Source organism: Spermophilus citellus, assembly GCF_964194105.1.
Source record: "Spermophilus citellus genome assembly, chromosome: 11".
NCBI classification, from domain to species: Eukaryota; Metazoa; Chordata; class Mammalia; order Rodentia; family Sciuridae; genus Spermophilus; species Spermophilus citellus.
The window spans coordinates 127,314,858-127,335,593 of record NC_138192.1 but is presented as its reverse complement, the minus strand read 5'-3'; the positions used below and the strand labels follow the sequence as shown (position 1 = coordinate 127,335,593).

Below are 20,736 nucleotides of genomic sequence, written 5' to 3'. Positions count from 1 at the left end.
AAGACTGCCTTGCTCTGTCATCGACAGAGCTCTCCCTGACATTTGGATTCTGAATGCCACGGTGTTTTTGGTTTTCACATGCTTCCTTAGCAAGACGTGCTCTTTGAATGCTGTAATTGTGAATTTGACCTACGAAAGTTATATTTGCTGGGTAGACGAACGGGAAATCTCCTTAAAGGAACACATTGAGAAATGCTGCTGGGCTACCTCACTACTACTGAGTGGCAGCCTCTGGGACATTACCCTGATAAAGCAGGGTCCGCATCGTCTGCTCGTCTCTTTACGACCCTGCTTAGCACCAACTATTGACTAATTTTTCTGCGTAGGACACTGTTCTCAGGATTGGGGATACAAAGACTCCGGTCTCTGACTTTGAGAGACTTTGTGTGCCTCCGGCACACAGGATGCACTCATTTTGTGACCCAGATGAACCTTGTGGCCACATGACCCGGTCTTGTTGATCAAGGCACATTCAGATAAACGTAGTCGTAGCCCAAACGTGAATGGAAGCACTTTAAATCTTCCCTCATCTGTTTGGGGAAATGCGGGTAGGAGTGGGAAAAGTACACTCCTATGTGCAGCAGGATTGGCACCTGCTGTTTAAGCTCCTCTCTCCCACTCTCCATGTCTACTCCCCAGAGCACCCGCCCAGCACCAGCCTTGGAGGCTTCCTCTTCCTTTCCTCCCCTTTCGGCTCATACGCCAGTGGAGCTTCTTGGTCGTTCGTTCTTCTCTCCGTTGTATCCATGACCTGGATTTGCCACTGCAGAGAACTTGACTGGGAACTGACGGCACAAACGAGCTCTTTCCCCCATAGCTGAAGTAAGGGGATGACTGTAAATGTCCATGTAACAAGTAGTGTCCTTATATGCTCTGTGTTCTGTGCCAGGTGTCAGTGATTTTGAGTGACGCCGCACATAAGGAGGTAAAAGAGAAGAGAGTGCATGTTAAACATTGCATGAATCATACAGTCGATTCCAGGGCGACATGAATTGTGAAGGGATGAATGATCAGGTGTCAAGGCTTTAGACTTGAGGAATGTCTTGAACTTGGTTGGCCTCAGCCCACAAAATAGGATGAGAGGTGAAGGCATTCGTGAGTGGGGAGCAACAAGGTAGAAGGGACAAGCACATGATATTTGCAAATAACAGCATGCTTTGGCTGGGCACATTGGGGTGCATGCTGTGTGGAGGGGTCGTGATGGCTTGTGGGCAGTGGAGATCCAGGTGGAGGAGCAGGTGGTCACAGTAGCTGCGGTATCGCACGGTGAGTGTTGCCAAGTAGCTTTCGATGGTGAAAAAAAGTTCAGATCAGGTGGGAGGGGAGCAGAGACCAGGGCAGTGGGTGCCAGGCAGGCGGTGGAGGCAGACTCTGGATATGCTGCGTGAGGGGGAGGCACGGGGAGAGAGAAGACAGAATCACCAGAGTCTCGCCGTAGTTTCGAGTGGGTGTGTGTGTCTTATTAATGGGAACGTTACTGAGTTAGAAAGAAGGGTCTTCTTGTGGGGTTCAGGCTGGATGTGTCTTCCACACTCAGCAGGAAGTTGGAAATGCTGAGTCTCAATTCAAGGAGGGCGGCCAGGGCCTGGAAATGGAGCCTGGGGGAATCTCCAGCCCGGAGGCCAGACCTGGCACTCCTGGGAAGGGAGGGGGAGAAGAGAAGGGAATTGGGCAGGGCCCTGTGTAGCAAAGAGCATGGGAGGAGGGAGCCAGCCAGCCCCGGAGGAGGGAAGAAGGAGGCCAGGGGAGTGGTGTAGGGCTGGGAGGGGAAGGCAAGTCAGAGACGGAGTCCCAGGGTTTGAGGACTCAGGGTCAGACATGGTGTCTTAAGTGGCCAAAACCCTGAGTGTGGCTTCCCTTTCTGAGGAGGCAGGTTCATCTTCTGGTTGGTTGGGCTGGGCCTTAGCATCATCCTTGCCTTTTCTTCACTTCCCACATCCATTTATGAGGAAATCGCTTGAGCTCGAACTTCAACATATCCCACCTGCTCTGTACTAGCCTGGCCCCCCTGGACCTCTCTCCTGGGGGCTGTTCGAGTTCCTCCTGCCTGGCCTCCCTGCTCCTACATCTGCCCCCCAGCTGGGCCACATTTGGGGAGGGCTGTAGCAGGTCCTGCCTCTGCTTACAGGTCCTGCCGTGGCTCCCATCTCCCTCAGAGGGGGCCAAGAGGGAGGCCAAAAGCCTGGCATGTCTGCCCCTTAATTCTCTGACCTGACTCCTACTCTTTGCCTCTCACTCCCTCCCCTTCTAGAACTTTCCAGGCACCCTCCCCCTTATCTGCTTCCTAACCTTGCACACTTGTCTCCCTGTTGGTCTGAGCACCCTCTTGTCCAACTCCTTCTCTCCTCATGGATGCTCCTAGCACACCTCGCCCCAGACCCTGTTCTTTCCACACCCATAGAACCTACTACTTCCTAATAGAGAATATAATCTCTGTATCTGTTGTCCGTCTCTCCTGCTGGCAGGTAAGCCCCACAGAGGCAGGGAACTTTGTGTTTTGTTTACTGTTGCTGCACAAACATCTAATGCAATGCCTGGTTCATCCTAGAACCCAGTAAATATTGACTGAATGAAAACATCCCTTGGATTACTGGTAGGTAACAGGGATTATTTTTCTGAAGGTGGAAGCTCAATTCAGAGTTGCCTCATGGAAAACAACCCAAAGCTGCAAGCAGAGGTGGTGGGTGAGACTTGTGTGCGGTTGACTGATTTGGGTTCAGTGTCACAGCCAACTTTAATAGAGGGGTCTTCTGTGAGAAAATGATAGCACTCTGGAACATCTGGCTCTGACTTGTGTCTCAGACCTTATTTTACTAAACATATGGTGGAGATACATAGATGCACTTGCTTATGTCATTCTGTCCACCATGTATAGATACCCATGTGCACAGGTGTACCATATGTGTGTATACTTACATAAAGGTACGTGTTCCTGCAAATATGTGGAGTGGTATGGATGTACTTCCATGTACAGATCCCTTGGATTCCTAGGGGCATGGGCATGTATACACACACACAATTTAAAAGATTTATATAAGTAGAGCATGTGTGACTGTGTAGGTCACTAGAGGTGTGTAATAGAGGGCAATTGACTTGGAAAAAAAAAGTTTTTAAAATTGGAAATAATGCCAGTCTTTTTGTGGTAAATATAAATAGCTATTGTTCATGAATACAAACCAATCAGCCAGTTAACAAATTAATTGACTATTAATGAGATAGTTGTATTTTAAAGTCTTTTCTTTAGAATACTAATGTGTGGTTGCCTTCTACAAAAAAGCCTGATTCTAAAGCCTTTTTCCCACCCTAGGAGCCTTGTCTTGCTCCCTCCGGTAACAGGAGGCCTTTACCAAACATTAGAATTAGAATTAGCATTAGAAATAGAATCCAGAAAAGAATGAGATCCACTTGATAAATTTGATATTTTTTTTCTTCCTTTAGAATGTGAATCAAGGTTCGATTGTGTTTCATTCTGTTTTGGGGCCCCCACCTTACATTCTGTGAGTCCTGTTGGGTATTCCAGCAGTGAAAGCAGCCTCTTCAAAGTCAGTGGGGGGATTTGGACTATAAAGGCTGTAAGGAGAGGGTAGAATTTTTAATTTGCCGAATTGACCATCACAGAAAGAATCAATGATCAGATAGAGGTCCCAAGACTTTTGTAAAGACTGAAACATGAATAAAATCTGTTCTGGGCAGATAAGGGAAACCTTTTTCAGCCCAATGAGCTGATGGTCACATTAAATTAAAGAATTTAATTTCGAGAGAGAGTCAGCTGGGAGCAGGGACAATCGGTAACGCATTCTTCCTTGGTAAGCCGTCCATGCAGGGTTGGTGCCGATGGTGTGGTCTGCAGCAGGGCACAGTCTGGAGTGACACTTTCTGCCTAAATTGGTCTGGGGCTCTGCGTCCAGGTGTCCCCTGGCTGGGGCTGAGCTGCTCTGTGGTGGGAATGGTTCGTGAAGCCGTTTGCTGGTCTGTTCTCATAGCTACCAGCTTTCTCTCTGTGCGTCGCTCTCCTGTCCTCACATTTGTGGTTGACACTTTTACCTGCACTCCCCACTCCTGTGTGCATGTTTTCATGTCTTCCTCCCTCCTTCCCCAAGATGCTTTTCAAGCCTTGACTGTGAGCCAGGCACCATCTTGGCACTAGAAGAAGTCAAAGATCTTTGTCCTGGGGCATCTTACATTTTAGTGGGACAACAAGTATTAAGGAAAGAATTAATTACACAAGTAAATAGAAAATCATGATTATGATCACCACACTGTACAATGACTGGAATTGATGACAAAAATTTGATGTGACTTTTGGAGGTGTGTGGGGGTCAACCTTGAAGAAAGAGGGTCAGGCTGAGTCATCAACTAGGCAATGGGAAAACCCTTCCAGACAGAAAGTTGGACCTGTGTGTGAAAGGGCCCTGTATCTGAGAGAGCACCTACCGTCAGAAGAGCCATGAGGGTGCAGCTCAGAGAGTAAGCAGGAAAGCTGAGGAGACATGCCAAGGAGTAGGCTGAGTTAGATGTCAGGCATGTTTAGCTGCAGAGGCCCTATTAGGATCTGGTGGGAATGAGAGCCACGGCAGGGAAGGAGCTGACAACCCCACGCATTCATCCTGGTCTAGGGTCCCTGCTGAAATGTGTCGTTTTAACAGTGTAAGAAGGAAGTCATTCCCAAGTCAAGAGCTTCCGGACAAGGCCACAGGCCTTCGGGGGAGTTGGTACATCCGTGTGTCTTGGTGCCTAAGTAACAGTTTATTCAATGAACTCTGTGGGCAATTCTAGCATTTGTGAGCCAGGTGGGAGGGGGGCTGAGTGGCAGAGACCTTTCTGGGGCTCCAGCAAGTGGATCAGATAGGGAAGGCTGCCTGGGAGGTCTTCAAGCCTGAGGCTGAGGGTGAGACAGCTCTTGGGATGAGAATACTAACGGGAACTAGAAATAACCCGGCTGAATCAGGCTTGACCTCCCCGGACCTCCGCATCTTTTTCCCCCTCTGAAATCATGGCGCCACTGGGACTTTGTTGCAGGACACTGGTTAGTTCTATTTTTAGTGCAGTGAATTAATGCCCTGAAAAATAAAGTTGTGATGCATAATTCAAGAAGGCAGTGCATCTTAAATTAGAAATCTCACCAAACATTTGTAAATTCAGGTAATTTCTTTCCTATGACCTTGAAGTTAACGGACACCATGTGGGTGACCATTTGAACTTGGATTTTTGAATTGAAGCAGAGCAGAGAGCTTCTAATGGAACAAAGACAATGGAAAGATCATGTTCACAGTGCTGGCAAGAGCCAGGAAGATAAACATGGCAAGCAGCACCTTTTCATGTGAGCTCATCCGAAGGCCTGGTTCCCTGGCTCCCTTAGGTTTATGAGGTCATCTGCAGTCCCGTTGGGTGTGCATTTATAATCTCCTGTTCCCCTCATGTCAGCACAGAGAAGTGATGAATTATTTTGGCATTCATAGTAATGCCATTAATCAGGAGGCATTCATTGGATATTAATGACTGGACATGGTGGGCAATTATATATGAGCACTACAGTAATTTAGCAATTGATTTTCTAGTATTTGGTGAGTTGAAACTACACTAATGGAATATTAAGTGATATAATTCTAACTGATTGTGAAAGGGTGATCAAATACACATTGAAAAAGAGATTAAATAAACAAAGAATTGTAATTGCACATTCTGTGTGAGCCAAAAAAATTTCAAAGGAAAATGCAAATTAATTTTCATGTTCTACCAATGAGCTTTCAGGAAATAGCATTTAAAAAAGTATCCAATTATGATGCGGTTTGCACATGTAATGAGGAAACATTTTTGCTAAATGGAGGTTATTTAATGTCAGAAATAGGCATATGGAGATAGTTAAGAGGTCTAATGTCAATTGTTCTTCAAAAAAGGATTTTATAATTAAAATATTTTATACCTTTATGCTCATTAAATTATCAGTCTTTCTTGTATTAGTTGCTTGTTATACTAAAAAAAAAAAACCAACTCTTAAGTCCTATGGGTGTTTTTTCACATTTTTTTTTTTTTACAACTTTAAGTAAGGCTTAGTGTAGGCTTTTAAAATAGCCTAGATATGAATTATTCAAAGTGGCAGAGAGTCAAAGCCATTTTCTTCCCATTATGATTGTAAGAGATACTTTGATTTGGATATTATTTTTAAATTCTAGCAATAATTTTAAATAGTAGCTATCATTTAAAAATAATTCCATTTCAAAGGTCCGGTGTGAGAGGGCTGCATAGGGGCCTCTGGAGTGACCTTCTTGCTAGCATGTGGCCTGCTTTCTTGGGGGGGACACACTTCCAGAGCTTTTTCCTCAGATTTACACAATTCTAAGTTCCCTTTAGGATCCGCAGTAGCCTGAAGTCTCTCAATCAGGTTAATTAGGAGGGAACTTTGGGGTGATAAGTTCACAAGGGTGGAAACTCCATGAATTGGATTAGCAGGCTCCCACACCCCTTCTGCCCCTCCGCAAGGAGATGGCCCTTGTGAACCAGGCAGGGTGGGCCCTCACCAGACAGCAGCTTTGCCAGTGCCTTGGACTTCACAGAGAAATGAACTTCTGTTGCTTGAAGGCTAACAGCTGGTGATGGTCTGTTCAGGAGAGCACACGACTCATTTTTAAATACATACCCATGTTTATATATTTATTGAATTTGTATTATATATTCCAATGTGTGTCCAAATACATATATGTTTATTTTAACATGTGTTTGAGTCTTATAGATTGCTATAATCACAGTCATACGTCACATTGTGATGTTTTGGTAAACAGTGGGCAGAAAATACAGTGGTGGTCCCTGAGGTGGTGATGGAGCTGGAAACTTCCCTCACCTGGTGTTTGGGGTGATGCTGTGTAAACAGACCTACTGCACTGCCGTGGTGTCAAGTGTGGCACATGCTCACAACGCTTGGTAATGGCAGCAGCTGGCTATGTGATTGGTATGTGTATCATTATTTTAGGGTGAACTTCTACTTATTAAAAACATACTCTGCTGTGGGATGGTCTGCCAAGCTGTGCTGTGGCAGCCTCGTATCTGTGTGTGCCACGTCTCTGGGTTGCCTGGTTTTCTCTTGTGTGGATCTCACCTTGTGCTGTTGTAGGACTCATCTAAAATGGTTGGTTGTTGCTGCCGCTGCAGCTGCTGGTGGGGCAAGAGTGAGGGTGATTATGTTGACGGCGGTGGGAGTGCCTGCACTTCTTTACCATAGAAGACTTTTCATCAGCCCGAGAAATAGGGGGTGTTATTATCTCTATTTCAGAAAAAAGGAATCCAGGCTGCATGCTCCATTCCCTGTCTAATAGATGGTGAGCCACTATGGCGTCAGCCCTGCTTTGAAAATGCTAAGGAAGAGCAAGGAGTGGGCATAATGGAGTTAGCATCTTGTGACTGTGACATGAGATTGTGGTTGAAAGAGGGTTCTTTCTGCATTGGGTGGCTGACGTGGTGGGATGGCACAGGAGGGAGGGTTCGACGATTTCTTTGCTGGCTTGTATTGGTTCTGGTACAGGCTAAGCTGTGGCAATAGAGATAGCTCGAGTTAAACAAGTTACAGATTAATTTCTCCCTCATGGAACAGTCTGGAAGTGGTGGGTCTAGGACACATAGGTTCCATCTCTGTAGTCAAACTGGCTGTCCCACTGGCCACTGTCACTTTGGACATCATGTAGCAAAGGGGAAGGGCAGGGGACACAAGCTCAGTCCTCCTCCACCATCACTGCCCTGAGTCCTGGAGGAGGAACTTAATCTCCGGCTGCATGGCTCATTTCCTAGCAGAAACCCTAATCCCGTTCTTAAGGAATGTGGGAGGATGGAGGCCATCAGTCTAGTTGGCAGCTGGCCATCACTCTCACAGTTGTTGGGTCTGACTTAGGACGAGCAATTCAGTTTTGTATAAATGGCCAAAGGAGTGAGGTACGGTGAAGACTTTCCTGAAAAGAAACAGCTCAAATGCAGCCTGCGGGCTGGTGACCCTCTGCGTGGGAACAGGGCTTTCCTTGGGAGATGTGCGGAACGCCAGTCTCAGACTCTCCATCTACATTTTTTTTTTGTTAATTTTTAAGCCTATCTTTTGATATTGAATCTTCAGAGTTTTCTCTGCAGTATGAATAGACAGCTAACATTGGAGAGGCTGACAATTTGCTACCAAGGAAGGAAGTTGTTAAGATCACGGTATTTGACAGCAACATTTGTTGAGAATAACTCAATCTATCTTTGAGTGATAGTGAGTCAATTGAATTTTTTTTTCTAGAAATTCTTTACATTATCCTTAAACTCTTATTCTTTAAAGCAAATAATATTACTCAATTTTAATTTCCATAGTCATTGGCTAAATGTAATCTACCTGATGATTTAAATGACTGACAAAGGTAAAAATGTTTGCTGTTATGAGCCACTCTGTCTCCTAATTCAGAAAGCGTTTTTGGTTATACCTTACTCAAGAACCCACAGAAAATGAGAGATCCTATATGGGAAAAATTGCCAAAAAAGCAATTTACTCCCTTTAAGCTTCAAAGCTTGCAAGTATGCAAGCAGCCACCACTATCACCCCCATCTTTTAGATGGAAAAAAAAAAATCAACCTTGGTTTCTTTTTTTTTTTTCTTTACACTTTTCTCTATTGTTCAAATTTTCTGAAAAGAACACTTGTTTATTTATTTTATTTTATTTTTTTTAGTATTTCTTTTTTCTTTCTTTTTTTTTTTTATTGGTTGTTCAGGCAAAAAGATCCTCAGGAGGTCGTGGGTAGTGGTGGGGCCACACTGGCTCTCCAGTGAACAAGGTTTACTTGTATCTGTGCATAGTATCTTGGTATCTTCACCTCCTGGTCTGGATGGTGCTCCGCATAATTGTGGTCAGAGGGCAGCTGAGTTCCTGTGGCTGAGGGGAGCCAGTAAGCCTCGTTTTATTAGCATGCTGCCCAATGCTTGGTCTTAGCTCAAATTTGCTCCAGGACTCTTTTGCCCCTGATGTGACATTGTCAAAACACAATTTATTTCTCAGGGTTTGCTTCCCAGCCCCCAAGTATTGGGTCCTAAATCCAGGGGTGTTCTGCCCGGCTTATCAGGCTTTGTGCTAACCCTCACCCTACCTTCTTGAGGAATTGGCTCAGGTGCGCTGGTTCTCTCTGCTTCTGTGGAACAAGAAGTGGGGGTCACGGTGTTTGCCTTCTGGAAGCCCAGGTTAAAGCAAAAGCCCTGGTCTTCAGCTGGAGCTAGAATCTGTAATATTTGAAAGCCTTCTGGCCTATCTGGTGCCAGTCATGGGACTTCCCTGGACTACAAGCCATTTTTATAGGTAATAGGTCTGTGTCTTAATAGGAAAACTTGGCCTGGTCTGTTTCCAGAGCCCACTACTCAAGAATTTAGGGTTGGAATTTTTATTTTCCATGTATGCTTTCCCTTTAACAGGAAAGAAAATGGTCATTAGCCAAACGACTGAAGTGAGATGTGCAAATCCCATTTGCTATTAATCCCAATGAGGTGTTAACTACAAAGTCCATTTAAGACTCTTTAGCATTAATATTAAAGAAGATAAGCAGTAGAATAAGCAGCTAATGGCCTGCAGCCAGTCCTGTGTGCTTTAATTGATGCTTGACCACTGGATTCCAAAGACGATGACTGGACCCTCTTCCACTGGCTTCTCATTTGCACAGGGGGAGGTGGGTTTGGCAAAGTCACTGTTTTAAAAGGATTGTAATGATTGCGGAACATTTTGTTACTGTGTTAATGAACACCCCTTGGAGCTGCGGGTAAGACAGAACATGCATATTTGTGTGGATGAGTAGGAAAGGAGGGGAGGGGAAATGTGGGGAGAGAAGGAAGCCCAAGTTTTTATTTGTCATCATAACGAGCTACTTGAAGGTGTTAACAGATCCCTGGGTAATCTTTGCAGAAACTTTTCCCTCATTACAGTTTTAAAAGTCCTTAGGGAAATCACCCAGTTTTGTCGCAAATAGAAATGTGTCTCTCCAGTCCCTCCCACCCTCCTTTCCCTCTTTCTTTCCCAGTTTCTAAAAGCTGAGTTGAACTCTGTAGAGTCCTTGAGACAATTTTCTTTTTTTGGAGCAAGTTCCTCTCTTTAGTGCTAATATTATCAAAGTTCTAACATGTAGTTTATGTGCCTATCTATCTACATATATTTTTTCTTTTCTTTGTCATGTAAAAATGTTGTCTTTTCTTACCAACTCCATTATGGAAAAATCACATAGCTGTTTTTGTTTTAGTTCATTTCTCTAGTATGGTGATGGTCTGATATCTGTGTGAAACTAAGTTTAAATTGTGAATATTGGGCTTTAGACTAAAGTTTGGTTCTGGGCCCGGTTCTTTCTTTCCTTCTTTCCTATGTGCACTTTTCCTGTCCCAGTTCTTTTAATCCCACCCATATTCAGATGAACATGTTTCTAATTACCAGTGCCCGGTGTCCAGCTCCCATTCCGACTGCTCCATTTGAGGGTCTCACAGCCATTTCAAATGTCAGACGTTCACAGTGGAAATCTTGATCCGCTTGCCCTCTGCAACTGTCCTCGAAGTTGTTTAAATGATATTAGAATTTCTTACTTTCCCTCATACATACATCTAGTTTTCGTGAGAATCTTGGATCTTCTTCTTACATGAGATCTTTGCAAGAACACAAGTCATGAGTTATTTCCTGCCTCAAACTCCTCAGTGGGCTCCCATTGTGCTTGCCATGGAACGAGTTCTCTGCTGAGCTTCACAAGGCCCCTGTGATCTGGCTCCATCTGCTTCTCTAACCTTGTCCAGGTGCTGGTCTTTGGGGTCCATCTGACCCACTGACCCCCTTGGCTTTCTTCACTGACCCTAAATGCTTTTTTCCCATGGGAGCGCCACAAACATCTTCTCAATTTTGCATGCATGAATGCAAATCTCCCTCCACCCTATGCTGCTGTCCCCTCCACCAGGCCACTGTCCCTGCTCCCACCCAGGACACAGGGCTAGTCTATTCATGGCCTGCAGGCTCTGTCCATTTAGAGTGACTTGGTCTTTCAGCCTCATGATCAGGATCACACCCTTGGACTCTATATGATTATGACTTAGTTTATTCATGATAGTGTTCAAAGGACTCAATGTCAAATTTTGTAACAAAAGGTGTGAATGAGTTCATGATATTTTTGACAGAAAGCCTATGTTTTTTTCTTTCTCCATTTTTACTTGTTCTCCTGATTAGCATTTCCCTCTCTTTCATCTCACTCAGTATGGATCTGAGGACTTGATTTTCTTTTCCTTTTACTCTACCCAGTTCTTCTCGTCTCTCCTTCCCTCTTTCTCTCCTTTCTTTTATAAATCTTCTCTTTCTTGCTTTTAATTTAAACTGGGCTTTAGTTGAAGTGACTTCACCATTGCCCATGCAGCACCAGTTCTTTAGTCATTGAAAAGACACAGAAAATGCAGGTGTTGGCAGATCCTGTTCTGAAGCAGCTCTGGAATCCACAGCATGGTCCTGGCCCCTTGGTTCCCGTGTTTGTCTGGCTGTGGTCCTTAAACTCTGAATGTGATGTCAAGCCTTTCTGTGCAGGACTCGTGCAACATACCTCGATTTCATACCACTAAGGGGGGGAAAACTCAGTGCCCCATGTTTCTTATAAGTGTGTTAGAAGTCTTCATTGGTTTTGGGAGGGATGTCAAAGAAATCACACTGGCTTTTCAACAATGCTGGAACCATCACTTATAAAGCCCCTAGAACTCCCTTCTTTTGAATGAATTCTATTTTCTGTCAGATTCTTCCTGATGCCCTTCAGAGGGGCACAGTTCCCACTCTTGGCACGTGGAATTTCCTGAGGGCACTTTGCTCTGACCTGCAGCTGTTGGATGAAAGTGAAATTTGACCGTGCTCCTTTTCCTTATGAAGAAACCCCACATTTCCCCCTAGATGCCATCAAAGGCAAATGAAATGATCACTGAAATTAACACTTAGCTGGGAGGGACCCCCAGACATTGCCCTCATCATGTGAAAAATACCTTGCAGAAAATAACATGCTTGTCCCACTGACTCAGTTTTGGGGCTTTAGGGAACAATTGGGAATTACCTGGTGATGGTGACATGATGCTGCAAAGTAGTTTGAGAAGAATGTGGATTTTTTAGAAATCAAGAATTGTGAAACTTTATTTAACCTATTTTGTCCCATCATCCCAGATATGGAACCCCTATAAAAACTTAAATTGAGCAATAAATATACCACTTTTGGCAACTTTGAAATAATTATGAAGTTTGCAGAACCAAAAATTCAGGGGATTTCATGGGTTAAAGAAATGCCCTCATCATAAATTTAAAACCTGAGGAAGCTCCTTTCTTCCTTCATCCCACCAAAAGAGTTCATAAATAAGGATGGCAAGGAAAGTCCTTTATTCAAGAAGATGGTTTTTTAATAGGTGAAAGATGATGTCCATGGGCATCAGTCCAACCTCCAACAGGCAGCTTGATCCTCAGGCAGCCAGAGTGTGGGGCTGGTAGCTCACCTTACTTACCTTCTAGAATGCATTACATGATCCCTACATTTAATCAGGAGAGATAAAATTTCATTAATTGTTTAATAGGGGATTTTAAGACCCAAACACTCTGGGTTTTATTAAATAAATACAGTTAACATAGACATCTTTTTCAGAGTTGTATCCAAGAACTTCAGACACTTACATGAGCTGGGGAATATAAACATTGTCTAAATACCAGAGTCACTGCATTTCAAACCTGGAAAGGATAAGATGTGCTTTCAGAGGCTCATATGGTTACTTCTGCTTCAAGGTGGTTGTTGCCTTAATAATAGTCGTACTTACATGACTTAGGTCAGGTTTTCTACCAGACTCATGGTTCTTAACTGAAAGCAGACATCAGAATTACTTAGGGAATATTTTTCCAAAACGTGACTGCCCGGGACGCTTCCTACACCCCTGATTCTGAGTCATGAGGGCTGGAATCTGGGAACATGTGCTTCAAAAAAGCCCCTGCAAAATTTTGAAGGCACTAGTTTCACCACACTATTTAAAAACATTACTTTTGACTGAAATTTGGAGTGGCTGAAACCCTTAGTGGTAGTGACTCATCTTTGTGCTCTTAGAATCTGCTGTGGTGCCTCATGTATAGAAGGGAGCTCAGTAAAAGTTTATTAAGGAAATGAAACAAATTACCTAGAAAACTACACCTTGTATATTTTAAACTATGCACTCGTTTGAATTATTGCCAATTATTACCAGCTTAAGTAAATTGAATAGTTGAACAGAATTTAAAATTATCACCTTTGGAAGGAAGACTTTTTTACATGATGATAGGGCACAATGTGGTCTAAATGCTTAGTGAACAGATGATATAAATTTTTAAAATAATTTAATGTGAAGCCAGATAACAATGCAAAGTTATGAAAAACACTCTTATAATCTCTGGTATCTGTTTTTATCTCTATTATTTTATGTGTAAAAATATCATTTGGAGTAAGATCCTTGGTAGTATCCTGACCTTCTACCAGGCTCCATTTCTTACCGAGGGTGATCTTTAGCTGGGAAACTGGAATGTGTGCATTCAAATGACTGCTGTTCTTTAAAGTGGACATATGGGGTGATAGACATTCTGGAAACTTCTCTTTGGCAGCTGTCTTGCATGTACCTGTGTCTCAACTTCCTGCTCCCTGTGTCTGCAAGACTTTTTCTTTGTCATTGAGGAAGCTTCAGTGTAGGTGGCACAATAAGAAACCACCAAGATGGAAGGTACTGAGGGACTGGTACGTGACGTCATAGGCCTGAGCATGGATGGACCCGGGATGGCTCAGAGTGAGTGGCAACACTGAGAAAAACTCAGGAATAAGGTGTGCTCTGAGCTGGATCTCAGTGGCTATGAGATTGGGGAAGGAGTATCCCAGGCAGCAGAGGAATCGTGAGATGGTTACCGAGTTGGGTGAGTGTTTGTACACGGTGCAGACGTGGTAGAGGAAATATAAAGCTCTCAGAAGAGGACCTTTTGTGTAGACTTCCATTTCCTTCCTTCCCAAAGCCAGTTTACAAAACAGGTTTCAACAGGAGATCCCAGGAAGAAAGCCCCTGCTCCTCAGGACACTGGGCGTAGGGGACCATATTGTCCCTCTGCCTGGGACAGTCTTACTGCTTTTACTTTATGCTTGTGTAATTATAAAGTTCACTCCTTATAGTTTGGGAAAGAGTCCCAGTTTGGCAATGAATGCCATAGCCACCACCACATTTAGAGTTATTATCCCTATTTAATGTGTGAGAAAATGTGGGCTCAAAGGGGCATGGCTTGTTTAAAATCTTTCCCAAATCCTTTGCAACGTGTCGTGTCGTCTTAAGCACCGTTTGTGGAGAAAGCAGAAGCCTCCCTCCTAGATAGTCAAGGTGTTACTAATCCCGTTGTTCCCCTACGTTCAAGGCTAGTTAAAGGCACAGCTGTATCTTCTTCTTTCAGCCCAAGGAGAGTCAGGGTAAATGTCTTGTCCCAAAGCCTCAGTGATGGGAGTTGAGGGGTCCTGGGGACCCAAGATAAGCCTAAAAATAGAGTTGTTTGTCTTGGGTGATTTTCTATTTTCTCAACTAGCACATGGTTCATAGGAGACATTAGAATACACACCGTACAGATTGAAGCAGGGAGGAAACGGGTGGCCTTTCACAGGTGGTTTTCCTGGAGGACCTGGGCTGCCTAGGAACCCACCTGCACGGGGCTGACAGCCAGTGTGGACAGGTGGACATGTCAGGTGCCAGTGTGGACAGGTGGACATGTCAGGTCCTCATTGAGCTCCTTGGGCTTCTCCTTGGCGGGCTCCCTTCATCAGGGTTTAGTCTCTGGTTTGTTCCATTTGGGGCTTTATCTCTATCCTCTGGTCTCCTATCTATTGCTCCCTTATGTCCCTCTGCTTGGTGCCCATGAGATGACATCTTGGCTAGGCCTTCTTTTCTCCATCAGTGGTCTCTCAGTCTGTCTTTGGGAAGGGGACACTCGTCTTCCTGACCCTGTGTGGCATCTGAGGAACTGGCTTAGCTGAGAGAAGGCCTGACTGAATGCTCAGGAAACCAGGAGGTGGAACCCAGAGACTCACTTCCCACAGCCGCAGGGAGCAGTTCTGGGAACTAGAGGACTTCTTCCCCATTCCTGCTGACCCACTGGTGCTGAAGGGATCTCCAGGAACCCACACAGCAGAATCCCAAACCAAAGACCCCAGAGAGCATGGGTTCCCTTCATCCCTCAATTCCAGGGATTTCTTCACATTTAAAATATGAAAAGGGAACCCTAATGTGTCATGCACTACTGAATAAATCTATGATAATGGCCTTTGGGAATATACAGCACCCAAGGATTTCTAAGCTGAGGACATTGGAACTATTTGGAAAGTTGTTAATTTCTTGTTAACAGAAGCAACATGTTCTGAAGTGACCGCCAGTTAACGAGACGATGCTACTTGCCATGCAAACAAGGCGACTTAACATGGGTCTTATTTCTTATTCAGTTTGTTATCATTATTTTAATGCAATGTACTTAATGAACAAATGAGATTCCTCACATATGTGTGCATCACAGGAAGGACCTTGATGCAGTGGGGGGAAAAGAGCTCAAAAAGGATAGAGAAGGTAACCCCCAAATCATCTGGGGACTGTGTGTCCTAGGTGTTGGGATACTATTTTTCTAGCCCATCAAATCCTGTTTGCAGTTGTGATGCCTGATTATAATAAATAATCTAAATAAAAATTTAGTTAAATAATATTTTAAATATACATGAAACTATAGAAATGGATACAGGGCTACTTTATACACAAGATTTAATATACATTTTGTGTGTTTTCTTTATATATTATTAATAGAGAAATAGAATATCTACAGTCAGAGGTGCCCTCCTCTCCCACCCTGTTTCCTTCTCTCCTTCTTTTGATGTTGGTTTGTTTCTTTCCGCACATCTTTATATACTTTTACTGTGTATGTATGTTATGTTGACATAGCAGTAAGCACTTATCACTGCTATGTAGGTTTTAATATTTACATAAATACAAATAATGTTTCAAAAAGCAAGTGGCAAAAGAATTCCTTGTATATTTTGGCAGTTAATCATTTGCTGGCTTTATGCATTGTAAATTTTATTTCTAAGCCTGAGTCTAGTCTACCACATTTATTTATGGCTATTTATATACAATTTAAATTCACAGAAAGCTAAATTAATTGATTTGTTTGTATGGGTTATTATTTTGTATCTTATTTAAGAAATATCCTACCCCAAGATCAGTGAAATAGCTTTCTATGTTTTCCACTTGGAGGTTTAAATTTTTTTGCTTCATGTTTAGCTCTTTAAGCTATCTAGATTTATTTTTAATGTATGGTGTGAGGTACGGATTCAAATGCAGTTTTTTTTTAACCTAGTAATGGAATTCATTTCAGTTGGCCTAAAAATTATTTTCTCTCCTGTTTTCCCCACTTATTTTTGATGCCATCTTGGTACTAAAAATCTTTTGGCATAAAAATACCTATAGGCATAGCTTCATAGTATTGAGGCTCTTGGACTTGATCTTATTCTTGAACATCATTGATTATGGGGTATTGAGTATCTTGTCAAATTCATGAGTTTTATTTTGTTTTGAAGTAAAAAGTCAGATATAAATGAATATTCTAATTAGGAAAAGGTGTTTGCTTACTGAAATAATTTAATCATTGATGCAATAAATACAGCATTTATATCTCCATTCCAGTTACAGAGTATATTTATTTGTCAATTTATTACATATATATTGCTACCTACTACATATGAATGGATGCATTATTCAGTGGTAAATATGCCATATCAATGATATTTCAGTCAGTATCCCACTGTGAGTAGTCCTGTTTTATTAGATGGCCCAAATCATGTATTTTATTGGATGCATAAAATTGATAGTGAGGTCAGATTGGTGGTCAAGTTAAACATGCATGAGTAAGCCCAATATAGAATGTGTACCTGCATCGCACGCCCACCTGGGAGGGGACTGAGCGCTGCTCAGGCAGGCTGATGCAGGGCGGGGCCTTTGGGGATTTCCCACATTTGTGACCATTCAGCATGACAGGAGGAAGGGGTGGGTTGCTCCCTGGCAAAAGACCAGGTTCAAAAGTAGAGAAAAAATTCTAAGATGGAGCACAGAGTTGGGATTGAGAGACGAAGGGCAGGAGCAGAGCAAGGGTGTCAGATGATGGCTGAGCCACCACTGCTCCTTTCCCTTGGCCCAAGTGGTCACCCACGATCTGCGGCCTGAATGGACAGTGGCCATGTGCTTTATTCCTTTGCTTGAATGTGTTTTATGCATCAGACTTGAATGCTGCTTAAACTAAATTCAGTCTTACAGATAAACCATGGGTAAAGATTTGTGTTTCCTATTGTCCCATTTTCTTTTAGGTTTTGTGAATGATTCTGTTGCTAAATCTATTGTGGCTCTGCGCTTAACTCTGGTGGTGAAGACCAGCACCTGTGTGCCGGGGGACAGCCACGCAAATGACTTGGAGTGTTCAGGAAAAGGAAAATGTACCACGAAGCCATCAGAGGTAAGGGGACAGCCGGTAGCTTGTAGATCTATGTTGACATAGAGGGTGGTGGGTAAAGCAACCTGAGAGGAAAGACCAAGAGCATTCACTGAAGGAGCCTTCTGTATTTCTGGCTCCAACTATGTATTAGTATGCAACATATGGATGTATAAATCTCCATGTGATTTATAAAGCAATTGCAAGACATTTGTGCAATAGTAGATCTTGCTTTGATCCGAAGGAGAGGTCATATCTGGTAGTAGAATCAAGATAAATGGAAGAAAGAAAAGGTAAGCACAGTGTTTATTTTTCAGCGGTTGGAACTGTTGCCTGCCAGTGTGACAGTGTCCTTGCTGGCCTTCAAATTTTCCTGGTGATGATAACACAGCTACAGAAGCAAAAGGCCAGTAGGAAAAGGAATGAGAAGAAGCAGGGTGGGAAGCTGGCCCACGGTTCTTGGTCTTCGTGGGACCAGCATCATAGACGCTGTGGATGCTCCGGGTTCTGTTCCTCATTGTCTTTACTAGCAGTGGTCACACGGGGCTCAGGGCAAGGCTCTGAGCAGAGCTTCCTCTTCTGCCTCCTGGTTCTTGATTGGCGATAGGGGTTCAGGAGTCAGACAACAGGGGAGCACAATAGCCCTGGGGGCCAGTCCCAATCAGGATGTGGATCCCTTAAGACACTTCAGGTACCTGGACACCAGGCTCCGCCAGAAGCTCCCTGATGAGGGAGATGATGCTCTTCGTGAGAGGCCTGTCCATGGGGCTGTCTTCTCCTCTGGCCCTGGTTACTGCTGTCTCGAGCATCTTTTCCTCTCTCTAGCTGTGCACATACTTATGCTGAAGCTAATCTTACAAAAGGGAGTCCCCCAGACCCAGAACGAGCATGATTGGGTTTAGGTTGGCCTTAAGGGCAGCCAGGTGAGGATTCTTGGGTGTCACCTCCTGTGGTGATGTGGACACACTGGGTAACAGTGTGTGACGTTCGAGTGCTGAAGGAATGGGGCTAGCCCTGGAGGAAGATTTCACATGCTGCCCTTGCCATCTTGGAAAACCCGTGCTTTTCCTGTCTTAGGTGTAATATTGCAGCTGCTTAAATATAAGGTATTTCCTGGAAAAGGTGGAATGTGGCCAGGAACCCAAGAGAGTTGTGGAAATGATAATTCTTGCTAAATCTTTGAAAATGAACACAGATGTAAATGAAAAGGTGAAGCTATATCCCTGTTTTGGGGAGGAGGGGAGACTGGTGGTGGTGCCAGGGGGTGACACACAAGAGGGGCTTTTACCAAGCCAAGCCCGTCCTTTGGGTCCTGTGGGCTTCTGTCTCTGCCAGTTTGGACCAGTCTGCTCTCTTTCCTGAAGAGAAGCCTCATTTATCAATGCATTTTATGGAAAAAAAAAAAAGTAAAGGGTATTGAGTGTTCTATGCCAGAGAAAGCTGGGCAGGGGGACATAACAGGGGAAGAGCCTTGGGAGCCTCAGAGCACCTAGTCACTAAGGAGATGCAGGAGGGCATGAGTGGGGCCCAAGGAGAGCCACCTGAGCAGGTGGAAGAGCGCCAGGCCTCCCAAGGTGCCAAGAAGGAGGCTCACAGGCTCCCCAGGGGCATGTGTCTCCGAGGAGGAACAGAGGGTGTTCTTGGGAATTTCTGAATGATAGAGTAGTCGGGGTCCTGTGAGCTTTCTTTCCCAGTGGCTGGTCCTGCCATGCACATGTTTAATCTACAAGGTAGTCACCATGTCCTCTTGACTCATGGACATTGACCAGATAGGGGCAGTCCTCGGCAGGAAAGCCCTAGCCAGGAGGCCCTGCCTAGAACTGGCTTGGAACTGACTCCTTGAGAAGGCAATGGAGGTGTTTAGCACCTGGCAGGAAACTTGGCAAACCCAGCTGAGCATGAAGCAATACTCATATGTCCATGCTAATTTTAGCAGATCATTTCATAGGAAGCGCATCTTCATCAGGGGCACCTGCTTCTCTCAAGAGCTTGGGGCACCTAGGAGATAGAACTTCCTTCTGCCACTGTCGCCTCTCAGCCTCATGCTGGTTGTCTGTAGGGTGGAGTCTCTGCTGTTGTTGATTCTGCATTTAGCTTCAGTGAATATAGGGAAAGAGTGGCCGGCAATCTTATCTGAACCATTGCATTTACCCCTGGGTGACTCTAAGCAAGCCAACAGGCTGGGGTCACCAGGTCCCCTGCCAGACCCACGTCCTGGGGCACAGTGTTCCCTCAGAAGCATCCTGGAGCTGTCAGCTGCAGGGGCGGTGTGGGGGGCGGAGGCAGAAGGCTGCTCATCCTCTGTCTCCTTGAGACCTCTGGATTGTCGTCAGGGCAGTTACAGCAACTTAGAAACAGTTTTCTGGCAATAAAAGACCATCATCGTCATGTTTCTTTTTACTGTTTTCTAAAATTGGAAGTTATAAAGTCCCACCATCCACTGAAGGCAAGAATCCACTCCACAGCACAAAACAAATAGGACTGTATTTGGCGATTTAATGTTATTGTTTCTAATCATTTTTCTATCTTTTTATTAGATCATCCATCAAAATAAAAGCCATTCTGTTATTTCCACACCACTCTCATTTGGTAATGGAACTCATTTCTTTCCTGTCAGCTGCACTTTGGTGAGGGGATGTCTCACAGTTGCGGGTTGATGGGTGGCTCGTGATAAAGCTGAAGCTTGCTTTTCTTAGACACTGCACTGTTCTAGAAAGGTCTTTTTTTAAAGTGTTTACTATTACACAGGCAGGGGTGCTTTAGTTTTTGAAAACTGCTTCGGTTACAGGGGTTGATTGTTAGGAAGATAACTTGACTGTGGGCCAGCATTTCCCTCTTTGAATGTGGGGCTTACCAGCTGTGGCCTAGTTGATGATTGATCTCTTAATTATCTTATAGGTTAAGTGTCAGAGAATCTGCATGGGTCTCTTTGCTGTTGGCATTCAGCCTTCTTAGATCCCAAATTAGATTCCATTGACCTTATCTCTCAAGGTCAAGAGGTTGCATTCATCTGGATTTTCCGGAGAAACAGAACTAATAGGATAGGTATAGGAATTGGCTTATGTAATTGTGGAGTCTTGATCCAGTATCTGATGGGAGAAGCTGGCAGATTGACTCTCAGGGAGAATTGCTGGACTTCAGATTTGGAGTTCAAAGGGCACCCGCCATAGGTCCAGGGAAGAGCCAGTGTTGCAGATGAAATCTAAGCATCATTTGCTGGCAGAATTCCCTCTTTGTTTGAGAG

At 44.1% G+C, this 20,736-nt stretch overlaps 1 protein-coding gene across 1 annotated transcript in view; it reads left to right on the top strand.

Annotated features, from left to right (window-relative positions):
* DNER (delta/notch like EGF repeat containing) overlaps positions 1–20,736 on the top strand; it is a 298,589-nt gene that overhangs the window by 139,126 nt on the left and 138,727 nt on the right. Inside the window, exon 5 of the mRNA XM_081262396.1 lies at positions 17,371–17,516. Within this exon, the coding sequence (XP_081118522.1) occupies positions 17,371–17,516 (146 nt within the window). The remainder of the gene's footprint in view (positions 1–17,370; positions 17,517–20,736) is intronic.